The following is a 13468-nucleotide window of genomic DNA, read 5'->3' as shown; positions in this document are numbered from 1 at the left end:
TAAATCAAAACACTTTTGCTTACCACAAGTCGCTTAAACGCAGAAGATGAGACGCACCGTCGCGCTCCTCTGCCGTTATTGATGTGTATTAGGGTGGGATTAGAATGTTGATGGACAGGCCCGTAAACCAATCAGGTCTCAGCAACCGGGATTTTATTCTCGGATTATAACGGTGAGAACCAATAAATTCTGTTCATGAGTGTAGACACGCAGTTACGTTACAGGGTAACAGTGCTATATAGAAATTAATAAAAAATACGAATGATTGATAAAATTGCTATAAAGTACAAACGTCGGTTTCCTGACTGGTTTTGTACTAGCTGGATTTTCACTTTTGTCAATTATTTTTTGTGAATTCTATGACTTTTATTCTGTAAAATAAAACATTTTAAAGCATTTTTATACTTCTAATGTAGGCAAATAAAGGCAATATAATCATACTGGCAAACAATCATTTATAACAATACTGTGGACTTGTCCTAAGTGGGTTTATTTCATAAATGTCAAGTCAGGGTGTATTGTCACATTTGTTACAATGCAATGTGATACTTATGTTACATTATCTGTTCTTTGGTTATTTTTGTCTCTATACAGCTACATGTATTTCAAAAAACAAAGAGTATAAATCCATGTGGTTAATTTACTTGAAATTGTATCTACTTAAAATGCCTTAATACACAAATGTTATAAACAATATTACTTTACCCAGTATATTTCATCAACTGGTCCTGTGATTTACACCCAGAACGGTCTCATAACACAGTGGTTCCCAAACTTTTCAGCGTGCGGCCCCCCCTTGTGTACGGTGCATTCCTTCGCGGCCCCCCAAAGAAAATTTTTGACAAAAAAACTGTTCTAAAACTCAACATTTTAATAAAAAAACATTAAATTATACAAAAAAGTAGTGCTTTTGGTTAGTAGCCTTATTTTTTAGGTTTAATTACACAGAATTCATGATAAATTAATGTATTTCATAAAATGTCATAAAACTGGGCCCCCCCTGGCACCATCTCCCTGGCCCCCAGTTTGGAAACCACTGTCATAACAGATGTATAATCTTTGTTTCGGTCTGGACTAAATTCTCTGACTCCTCCTCCTCATAGTCCCATAATAACACAGACATTCAGATCAATATCTCAATGTCGTTCAGATGAAGGGCAGAACTAAATGTTAACAAGGTACATGCAAGCTCTTGTGTGGAAGAATTGTAATTTAGTTTCTTTTTTCACAAAAAGGCTTAGAATCTGAAGCAAAATTGAACATAACACAACAAATGGACACGGTAAAGAGGTAAAATTGACTTTATGGCACAAAGTGCATCAATAGTACAGTCTTAAATCAATCTCGAATAAAGTCTATTAGTATTATCATTATCTCAATGAATACATATAGCTGATTTACATGATGACTGGGGGAAAAATAGGCACAGGTTCATTTAGTTCATACAAAAAAAGTTTTCTTATTCACTTATGATAAAACATAAAATCAAACAGGACTGTAAAAGAATGAATAGGAGTATAACATTGCCATTAAGTCTATACATTGTCAGTGTGTGAATAAAGCAAAGTAAAAGCAGCTAGTATGGTAAACGTCTATATGAAACATAGTGTGACGATCTGTGACTTCGTCGGTGAGGATCTGACTAATGCACAAGTTAATAAAAACGACCATTAAAATAAATTGGTTAAACTCAGACGTCTGCAGTGGTCTTCGTGTGATCTTTTTATGTACAGGAAAATTCAACTCTGGACTTACAAACTGGTAGCCTGTCCGTATTGCACTTAATGGTGACCAAGAACACCACCAACTTAATGGAATGGCTCACCAAAAAAAAAAAAAAATCAAACCAAATCTTATTACTCACATCAACATTGTTTCAACCCTGCATGATTATTAAATTAAGTGGATTTACTGATAATCTTCCCCTTCTCAAAATGTTTGCCGTACTTCTGCATATTCAAACTAGACATGTCACATTATGGTAGGTTTAAAATCAATGATCCCAAACATCATTGGTTGGTCCCGTGTAGGATCGAGATGCTGCCGATGTTTAAATAGCAAAAACATAAAGGGCAAAAAATGTCTCCCTTTATGTTTGAGATTTGAAACAACACGATTATGAGTAAATAAAACAGTTTTATAACTACGTATTAGATTAACATTGCCTTAAACCTCTATTTGAACATGGGCTCAATTTTGGAAAAACACTTTTTTTTGTGAGAAACTATAAATTTGTTGCACATCTGCAATGTAGTGTCGCTCACACAGTCACACTAGCTACCTAAAAAGTGTTACGGTCACAGTGATATCAGAGCTGGGCGTTAAATTGAATTGATTCAGCTCCTAACTGCGTAAAACATTTATTCGTTGTGGAAAAAAACACAACCCAGTAACACCCAAAGCGGCCGAGATAAAGGATTTAATCAATTCCTCCCCAATACCTCTTAAACTTCCACAGCGCCTCTTCCAATAAGCTCTGTGGTGTCATTATCTGTTGGGTGACCCTCCTCATTCTCGGTACCTATGTCTGTGTCCTCTATAGGTGAGTAGCATCCATCATAGCCCAAGACGGGCAAGTCGTTCTGCGGGGTCTGCTGCAGGCACTGTGCAGAGGTGGCTACAGTGGAGGAGTAATTGGGAGGCGGGCTGGGGGTGGAGGAAGGGGACCCAGGGTTAGAAGGACGAAGCAGGGGCGTGCGTTCAGAATCTGCCTCGCTTATTGTTCCTTCCTCTTCAGCTTGCCGTGGCACCGTCTCTTCTTCGGAGTCTGAAGATTCAGAGTACTCGGGGTTGGAACGGGTTACCCTCTGCTTACACACGGGGCAGGTTTTCTTCGTTTGGGTGAGCCAGGGGTCCACACACCTGCAGTGGTAAGCTAAAGAATGAGAGCAAAATGATAAAAATATGTAAACATCAATATAAAAATAGTTGAAAACAAATGTCACATGTGATCAAATATACAGAAGGTCTAGTCACTCCGTTACCGTGTGAACATGGCAGAACTCTCAATTTGTCCCCTTCTTCATATTCATCCAGGCAAATGGCACAAACGTCATACTTATCACCTGAGATAACACGGTCCGAAAAACAACGATAAAGAACAATCAATTAGAATTTGTTAGTTATAATTTATAATGTACTTAAAGGGCTCATTTTAACAAGATGTAATACAAGTCTCAGGTGTGCCCAAAACATGTCTGTGAGGTTTTAGCTCAAAATACTCCACAGATCATTTATTATAGCATATCCAAAATGCTCTTATTTGGGTGGGAGCAAAAAAAGAGCTGTTTTCATGTGTGTACCTTTAAATGTGAATGAGCTATAGCTCCTCACTACCTTAGCAATAGACAGTGAGCACTTTTAGTTGAAACAGATTTGAATCGTGTCAATACAGTCTGAGACAAAAGTATCTCACTATTGATATATGGCTGATAGCGTACAACTTACTGAGAAAGGAAACTATGGCTATGCAGGACTGTCAGTCAGTGTCTGTGAGCGGTGGTTTATCAGTGTGACATAACATAAACAAGAGAATCAAAACGGCATGAGACTGTAATGAGACTGCTTTGGTTAAACCGGGTTTAAAAAGAAGTGGTGGATTTTTTTTTGTAGGGAGGTTGTGTTCACACACTGCAAACACACACATTTGTGTTGTATACAAAAAAAGCAGCAAAAACTCAGGTTGTCAATTTTTAAACACATGTATTGTTTTACCAACATCAAAAAATATTTCTATGCACCTATGAGCACTTATTTGATTCCTTCCCTTTAAATATGTAATGCATGGGTCAATATGAATCAAATATCCTGCCAATATTTTTAAGAGCTTTTTGTGATAATAGGAATGTTTTAGATATGTAGAGATTAAAGGAATATTCAATTTTCTTAAAAGAAAAATCCAGATAATTTACTCACCACCATGTCATCCAAAATGTTGATGTCTTTCTTTGTTCAGTCGAGAAGAATTTATGTATTTTGAGGAAAACATTGCAGGATTTTTCTCATTTTAATAGACTTTAATAGACGCAGACAATTAACACTTAACTCAACACGTAACAGTTTTTTTCAATGGAGTTTCAAAAGACTATAAACGATCCCAAACGAGGCATAAGGGTCTTATCTAGCGAAACGATTGTCATTTTTGACAATAAAAATAACAAATATACACTTTTAAAGCACAATCGTTTTACTAGATAAGACCCTTAGCCTCTTTTGGGATCGTTTATAGTCTTTTGAAACTCCGTTGAAAAAAACTGTTACGTGGTGAGTTAAGTGTTAATTGTTGGGCTCTATTAAAGTCTATTAAAATTAGAAAAATCCTGCAATGTTTTCCTCAAAAAACATAATTTCTTCTCGACTGAACAAAGAAAGACATCAACATTTTGGATGACATGGTGGTGAGTAAATTATCTGGATTTTTCTTTTAAGAAATGGAATATTCCTTTAAGCTCTAATTAAAGGCTCACCTTTAACAAACTTGTGAGTGGGAATCTTCTTCAGCTGCTCCTTGGAGAGTCTGTTTTTCCGGAGTCTCTTCCTGTGCTGAACACACCTCACGATCTGAACACCACAAATATTATCAGTCCCATTAAACATACAGCCTGCAGTATTTAGACACACACTTTTAATGAATCTGCCAATTTCAGCGACTCAAGTCAAAATAAACCTGTATCTCCCAAATTCTTTCTAAAGAAATCTGTGCTTTCAACTTCACTGAAACAGTTTGTATAGGGGACATCAAACTGTATCAATGTTCGGCAGAACAAGGATGTTATTTATACTGAGGTCTTCTATAACAAAGTTGTGATGACATCTGCAACATGCTTCAGTGAACCGGGCACAGAAAATAACAATGTGTGTTGTGTGACATGGGTCATATTTTTATAAACAAAGACATTATACAGAATAAATTCACTAATTAAAAGCTTGTTTAAAATAATCTGGTCCATTCAGAAAAGTAGAAATATGTTACGTGGACTGGAACATTATTGTTACTTAAAAACTAAAATAATGCTCAAGACATCCATTTAATTAATTTGCACATGAATTAATGCACATTTGTACTGACCAGTATAATAACCATGACGAGGATGATCATGCCCACCACTCCGGTGAAGGGAATGAGATAATATGAGAGAGGGAAGGAGAACTCTGGTTTGAGAATCACGTAAGCCCTGCAGCGGAGAGAAAGCCCTGAAAATGCTTATTATGTTCTTTAAAGGGCACCTATAATGTCTATTTTTACAAGATGTAATACAAGTCTCAGGTGTGCCTTGAATGTGTCTGTGAAGTTTTAACTCAAAATACCCCACACACCATTTATAATAGCATGGCTAATATGCCCCTACGTGTAAGGGAACAAAAAGCGCTGTTTTCATGTGTGCACCTTTAAATGCAAATGAGCTACAGCTCCACATTCCCTTACCAACAGACAGCAAGCACTTTCAGTTAAAATACATCTTTATCCTATGAATACAGTCTGTACAATAATATCTTTAGACAACAAACACATTAAGTAAAAATAACCAGTAAGTGGCTGTGGGCGGGGCTTTATCAGTGTAACATCACATTAACAAGAGAATCAAAACAGCATTTCCAATAAAACTGCTTTGGTTTAATGGGGATGAAAAAAGAATGAGAAGGTGGATTATTTTTATTGTAGGGTTGTTGTGTTCACACACTGCCAACACGCATTTAAGTCCAAACACCTTGTAAAATTGGATTTTGCATAATATGGGCCCTTTAACTGAATTTAAATGTAATGTATACACCACCAGCTGGATACTTGGATCGTCAAAACAAATGATTTTGTAAACTACTATATATTGTGTCTGTGAATTTATTTCTTTATTATTAATTCTCTTTGTTTTGTAAGAGTGCATGTTATTCTCACCCTTTCTCTGGCACGATAAAGGTTTGCAGTATTTCAGAGGCGTAGAAGCTCGTGAACACAGAGGGAATATGGATCTCATCAGCAATAGTGTCTAAAAAAAAAATATCAGACAATGCTGGTCAAATGTTTGCTACTTTTATGAAAACTCTGCAGAATTCAAACATATGTAACTCTACAGCCCAGAAATTCCAGAAAATATGCAGATAATGTGTCTGGGATTTGTCACGAAATGTTTGATTTTGGTTTATTTACACTGCCAGTGATTTTCTAGAATCTGATCCCCACACAAATCCCCAAAAAATACTGTAAGGACACGTGACATCATGGTATATTGTAAAAATAATTGTGCACTTGGTTTTTTTTGCAGCGTCTAAAAGATTGCAACCGACGGCTCAGTCCACAGCTCAGCCCTCCCTTTTGAAATGCACAGAGAAGCTACAGTAGCCACCACAGGACAAACATGTCATCATCTGAGACAAAGTAGTGACAAAACGCACTCTATAGAGCAGTTTGTCAATTTAGGGCTACTGTAGAAACATGGGGGCACAAAATGGCAACTTCCATGTAAGGGGACCCACGGTTTATGTAAATAAAAACGGCTCATTTTAAGCTAATAAAAACAATACAGTTCATTTTGTTAGGTCTTTATACAGCACTGATAATAGTTATGTATATTATATTTGATTTCTATCAAGAGATCCTTCTAAAAGTAATTCAATGCATTTTTAAATTAGCTTATGATCAGCGATTTTTCTTAAAGGATTAGTCTATTTTCTTAAAAAAAAATCCAGATAATTTTCTCACCGCCATGTCATCTAAAATATTGATGTCTTTCTTTGTTTAGTCGAGAAGAAATTATGTTTTTTGGGGAAAAAAATGTGAAGATATTTCTTCTTTTAATGGACTTTAATGGACCCCAACATGTAACAGTTTTAATGCAGTTTAAAATTGCAGTTTTTAAGGACTCTAAATGATCCCAAACGAGTCATAAGGGTCTTATCTAGCGAAACGATTGTCATTTTGACAAGAAAAATAAAAAATTGCACTTTTAGACCACAACTTCTCGTCTATCTTCGGTCCTGTGACACGCCAGCGTGACCTCACGTAATTGTGTAATGCTGTGGAAAAGTCACGTGTTACATATATGAAACGCACATTTGCAGACCATTTTAAACAATAAACTGACACAAAGACATTAATTAGTATCATTCGACATACAACAGCGTCGGAACGGTCCTCTTTCTCCACACTGGTAAACACTGGGGCGTAGTTTCGCATACATCATCCGTGACCTCTTGACGTGATGATGTATTGCGTGAGGTCGTGGTTGGTTTAAAAGTGCTTTTTTTATTCTCAAAAATGACAATCGTTATGCCTCGTTTGGGATTGTTTCGAGTCCTCCGTTGAAACTGCAATTTTAAACTGCATTAAAACGGTTACGTGTTGGGGTCCATTAAAATGAGAAAAATCCTGAAATGTTTTCCTCAAAAAACATAATTTCTTCTTGACTGAACAAAAAAGACATCAACATTTTGGATGACATGGTGGTGAGTAAATTATCTGGATTTGTTTTTAAGAAAATGGACTAATCCTTTAAGAAACCACACTTGTGCATATTTTATTGATTTCGATCATAAACTAGTGCATCGCCAACGGCGCCATAAAAGGGTCAGTTCATCACAGAATTAAAATTTTGGCATTAATTACCCTTGATTTGTTCACACAAGCGGCATTTTGGGACTGATCCCAATAATGTTACTAATACCCCATTCTGGGATCAATTATGGGACATGTTCGCACTCACACAAAATTTCGCACTGTGGAAATTTTCCAGGAACAACATGTCAACAGTGTGTGGTAGAGGTTAAGTTCTGCACCACCCTAAATCTACTGCTTATCTGTATTCATTCATTCAATATTTTATTCATTACTCATCTCCATGAGTAAATCCCACAGATGTGCCTCACAGTGTAATGTACAGATTCAGTGTGTGCAAGCTTATGACTTTTTAATGAAGATAAATGAAACATAACTGTGCTCAACATGTGCTTCAGTGTGTGCATCTCTTACCATTGCTATAGTTCATACTAAGCAGTGAATTGGAGTTCACGTTGTGCACAATGGCTGCACTAAAACCGGCCTGCTGTGCGTGTAGTACCTATGAGATAAACATTAACTTTAATCACTCCATTTGTTATTCATTACACATATTGCAGTCAAATATACATGATTTTTATAACACATCAAAGTCTGATTTGACATTTTTATATCAGGTTTCAATCATTTCTATAGCTATATTTTTTATTTTTTGTTTTTAATAACAGGTAATATGGTAATATATTAACCTTGATATCAAAGTTACATTCAAAGCGGCGAATGAGGACGATGTAATGTGTAGTGCTGTTAGGATCTGAGGGTGTTGGGGACACAGGAGGAGGATCTATGGGAGTACAGGCGTTGTGAGGATGAGCTTCAATGAGCACACCCTGAGAGAGAGAGCGAGATAGAGAGAGGAACAAAGAAATAGTGTTATATAAATTGCACTTTCTTTATAATTTAAATAATCATCTTGTTGTAGACAATCATTACCATAACTCCATCCGTTGGGAGAATAGGGCCAAAGAGAGCAGGCATATCTTCAAACAGCATTGAGGCATTACTGTAATGCTGCATGGATCAACACAGAGGAAATCAGCATCCAATGGCCAGACAATTCATACACAAACACAAATATTTCAACCCATTCACATCTTAAAACGTGAAAAAACAAATGTGGAGCACTTAGGTTTTTAACTGTCCCAGTGTCCCCACTCCCATAAAAATCTACTGCAGGGCTTTAAAAGTTATAGGGTACTTTAACACTGGTTTTATTGTGCTTTCTGTCTTTTCATGTCAAAAAACAAATGTTTTCCACTATAAAAAGACGAAAACTATTAAACTCAGAAAGCAGCTACTTACAGCGTAGATATAAGCATGTCCAGGAGAGGGCGTCAGAGAGCAGAAAACGACAAAGACCAATACACCCAGTCCAGTCCCCATATACATCATTATGATTTATACTGGCTGAAGACCTACAGACAAAAAAAAGCATGTTTAACAAGCTTTATCACTAATTACAAAAACAAACAAATCCCTAAAGACAACGTTTTGAGACAATTCATCAATATATTTAATGCGTTAAATCATATATGTAAAAGGAAGGTATAAATCTGTCTATATCTGTATTACCAATTTGCTTAATAACTGTACTTGAGATTGTTGCAAAGGCTTAGTTTAAGTTGTTGTCCTGTTACTTATCAGTCTGACGTTTTTGTCAGATGTTTACATATATCTTCCTTAAAGGAAAACCTATCATTTGTGGGAAAGGGGTATTAGGAAGTGTAACTTACATTTTTATTGTTATTTAATACGTTTGACTGTCTTTATGCAAAACCCTCCAGGTGCATGCAAGCCTTTTTTGGCAAACACCACTTAAAAAAATCCACTTCCTCGGACAAGACAAATTTTCTTTGGCAAAATCACTAAAGATGCAACTACAAATATTGTTAGTGATAAAAAATTAGTCCAAGTTATGTTTTCACAGGTCCACTTAGATCCAAAACCCGAGGCCGACCCGAGCGAGTTCGGGTCTAAAAGTATCACAGGTGCCTCGGACACAGTTCGAGAAATATATTAGCGGCATCGGCTTTCTGGTAATTTAAAATGAATACGTTTTGACTAAACGGACCCGAGAAGACCCAAACTATTATCGGGTTTGTCTCGGGTCGGTCTCTTTAAAAAAAAATATGCACGTTGGGTTTGTTTAAAAAGTGATTTGGATCGGGCTAGGGATGCTTAACGATTAATCGCGATTAATCGTTAGCAGAATAAAAGTTTTTGTTTACATCATATATGTGTGTGAACTGTGTATAATAACTGTGTATAAATAAATGTACACACATGCATGTATATGTTTTAGAAATGTTTACATGTGTACATATGTTTGTATATTTATGTATAATTTATATTATATATTATAAATATAAATACTTAATATATACATTTTTTTTCCTTAAAATTATACATGAATGTGTTCATATTTATATATATACATATTTATTATACACAGTTTACACACACATATGTGATGTAAACAAAAACTTTTATTCTGCTAATGACTAATCGCGATTAATTGTTTAGCATCCCTAGATCGGGCACATTTCATTGGACCTGACAAGATTTCTAAGTCCAATTCCTTACAAGGGACACAAGTTTGTCATCATCTTATTAATCTTCCGTGCACTTAGAGGACTTTGGTGAAAAATCGACTTGGTGTTTAGCGGATTCTGCCAATTTTTTAAAAATGCCTATGGCCGGGATTAAGCAGATTTGAATTTAGCATTTGATTAACATATAACACACATCAAGAGCATTCGTTTAATATCAAGTTAAAGTGTTCGAGTTGGTGTTTAGTGGCTTTTGCATCTAAGCTCCTCATTTATTTATTGTGTTATGTGTTTTTTGAGTATGTCTGGAGAACGGATGAAATTGACCATGACTCTTGTAAGCACAACTGATTTTAATTCTTGCTAAACTGATAGGAAACTGTTATTTCGATGATTCATGAGCCCCTTTAAGGAAGTGAAAATAACCAGTAGTGTTGAACAATAAACCGATTCTAGAAAGGCGCCGCAATACTCTGCTTTTAAGAATTATACTTTTCCTCATTTTATTAGTAGACACTTTAAGAATGACTGCCTATAAATAAGAGCCGTAATTCCTGTTTTGATAAGTCATGTGACAACATATACTGTATTTGGTAACACTTTACTAATAATGACTTAATAATGAACATGACTTTAGTATTTCTACAGAGAGAGAGAGAGAAAATAACGAGTTTCAATTTCAACAAACCACCATCACTGTGATTAGTGTTTGCTTTTCATCGGCTCATTTGCATTTTAAAGGACACACCCAAAAATGGAACATGGTAATGCACTGACCTACAAAGTGGCAATTTTAACATGCTATAATAAATTATCTGTGGGTTTTGATGAGCTAAAACTTCACATATGCACTCTGGGGACACCAAAGACTTATGAGATTTTTTTAAGATGTTAAATGATTTGACCCCTTTAAATCAAAAGTTACATCTGTTAACATTTGTAACTAACAGGAACAAACAATTGTATTATTGGTATAAACTGGTATTTTTATTAATAATTTTTTTTTAAGTTACATCAATTCAATTATCTATTAAAGAATTACTTTAGTTTTTTAGGTTTTGCCAGGTTATAGATACAGAATCAGTATCAAGATACTTTACTCGGGTATAGTATTGAAGTCAAAGTTATTTTGGTATCGTGCCAACACTAACTAATGAACTAGTGGAAGAACTGGAACATTTCGATCTCAATTTTTTATTTGTATGCCTCAACGTTCACCATGTACCACCAAACGGGTGTCATCACAAACTCAAATACTAACACATGTGTGTGTGCTGTATGATTTAAACCCTTAGAACATAATTAGATAAGATATGTTGTAGGCTGCTGGGGTGTGTCACAGTTTTAAACCTTTTCAGATTTCCATCAGCTGAACAGACACCAACAAGTCTGATTTTGTACCACTTCAGGATACTGTCATGACTCATGTCAAACTGTCTGATACCTTGTCTCTCCTCCAATCATCATACAAAAAGTAACGTTCTTGAACATTGAATAAATCAGACTAAAACATAAAATTTCTATTTATAAAACTACAATTGTGGTACTGTAAACATCAGCCGGTGAATGTTACCAATAATAAAGTAAAAAAAATCAGTATACTTTTAAATGGGCAAAGAAATGCTGGTTAATAAAGGTTTAATTTCCTTAAGCATAAGTGAGTTTTTATATGTATAACTGTTGTTGGGTTGTCATAAAAATAGTATTGAACCACAAACTGAGCATCTGTTTTAAAGTAAGGGGGAAATCCAGGTTTTTATTACTGTAACAACACATTTATATCACTTTCATATCATAATGGCTTATTTATTTTGTTAATAATGAATAATGTTAATTCTCATCAAGGTCAAAAGTTGAAGATTAAAATTAGTTAATTAATCTGTGGAAAAATTTCCTCAGAATCACATCCCTGAAGAATTGTTTTGTTTATTTATATTTTGACATTTGAACATGTTTTACTATTTAAAAGCTGCACAAACTTTTTTTTATTTAAGGCTTAAAATATAAAAACATAAAATATAAGTAAAACTTTATAGTAGTGTGTGGCTTTTGCACTTTTAAAAGTTCACTTCTTCAGGTGAATAAGTTACCGTAATTTAGTGCCTTGTTTGCGACCCTGTAAATATTTACGTTTTTAACCCTATTAGTCAATTAACCGAAAAATAATCGGCCGATTAATTGATTATGAAAATAATCGTTATTTGCAGCACTACATCTATTTAACCACATTATAATTACATAAAACACCACACAAATCCAAATTTGTAGATGCTAAAACACCAAATTTTATGTATACTTCATTGAATACTTTCCCATTTAAAAATAAGATTTCTAAAACACACGACCACAATACTGTGTGTTAGTCTTAACTACACCTGTCAAGTTATTTGTTGGCAGAAAGAAAGTGCATCTTCATTCATATTTTTGTTTATTTTACACACAATTAATATAAACAAAAGGCCAAAAACGTACATTTGATGTTAAATCGATGTTATTATTATCTATGTATGTTGGTGCTGACGCACGCGGTTTTGTCAGCACGTACACTATAAATGTTAGTCACCTCATAAACCAGCTAAACAAGTAGTGTTATTTAACACTCTGCGTTGCTGTACAATTCACAAATTCATAAATAAAACTTCACGATAACTAATAATAATTAGCTTTCGTCTGGATTTTGTAAGTCCAAAAATAAAACCCCAATCCATCACATAAACCCATCATCCTAACGTTATCTTAAAAACAACGCTTTCCGTACTCAACTTTATCACAATGTTTCTAAAACGACAACACAACCCACAATAGCTGAAATGCCACGGTGTCGTTTGTTTTGTAATGCAGAAATGTAATTTAAGTGTTTTGTAATTGTCTTTACTCACTGTACACAGGAAAGTCTGCTAGCTGGATTAGCACTTGCAATGCTAATGTACCGTAAGTTGCCCGCGTCTCGCTTTATTACAAGCGTGCTCACTGTAACACGGCGATTACTTTAGTTTCTCCTCGATTCCTGTAACTTATCGATCTGTGTCGGAAACCGCTCACTGAGATGGTCTGATTTGGCCCTTCCTGAAATAACGACCATCTGTTTGTTTACGGTTCTGTGAGGCCGTCGAGAATCGCGAGAATAGCTGTTATCGCGATGCCACGCGTGAGCCACCTAGAGGTTCATGATGGAACCGCAAATCATATAGGGATTTTTTTTTAAAGAATGTTAATGAGAAGAAAGAGGTAAAAACATTACACATATTGAAATGTATACTTTTAAATATAATAAAAATGATTTAGTTAACAACCAATACAATGGATAAAGGTTAAGGATACAAGAAGATGGGAACGTTCTAAGTCTTCAAATTTTCAAAATTCAAATTTC

General features: G+C 35.2%; 1 protein-coding gene across 1 annotated transcript; it reads right to left on the bottom strand.

Moving 5' to 3' along the window:
* Positions 1-1283: 1283 nt before the first annotated feature.
* Positions 1284-13228, bottom strand: rnf167 (ring finger protein 167). The gene is made up of 10 exons (XM_065284441.2): positions 12978-13228; positions 8852-8964; positions 8483-8560; positions 8239-8379; positions 7964-8051; positions 5894-5984; positions 5069-5174; positions 4467-4560; positions 2985-3065; positions 1284-2875 (listed from the first exon to the last, which is right to left on the bottom strand). The coding sequence occupies exons 2-10, from the start codon at positions 8939-8941 to the stop codon at positions 2445-2447; spliced, it is 1200 nt and encodes a 399-aa protein (XP_065140513.1). The 5' UTR covers positions 8942-8964; positions 12978-13228; the 3' UTR covers positions 1284-2444.
* Positions 13229-13468: the final 240 nt, after the last annotated feature.

Source organism: Paramisgurnus dabryanus, chromosome 5, assembly GCF_030506205.2.
Source record: "Paramisgurnus dabryanus chromosome 5, PD_genome_1.1, whole genome shotgun sequence".
NCBI lineage: Eukaryota > Metazoa > Chordata > Actinopteri > Cypriniformes > Cobitidae > Paramisgurnus > Paramisgurnus dabryanus.
The sequence above is the reverse complement of the archived record's forward strand: the minus strand, read 5'-3'. Positions and strand labels throughout refer to the sequence as shown.

What these genes read in the sequence shown, in the direction of transcription:
- rnf167 (XM_065284441.2), bottom strand. Translation starts at nt 8,941, where the DNA reads ATGATGTATATGGGGACTGGACTGGGTGTATTGGTCTTTGTCGTTTTC. An exon ending in TCCCAACGGATGGAGTTATG is followed by an intron (nt 8,380 to 8,482) that starts GTAATGATTGTC and finishes TCTCTCTCTCAG; the next exon opens with GGTGTGCTCATTGAAGCTCA. An exon ending in TAGTATGAACTATAGCAATG is followed by an intron (nt 5,985 to 7,963) that starts GTAAGAGATGCA and finishes TTTTTTTTTTAG; the next exon opens with ACACTATTGCTGATGAGATC.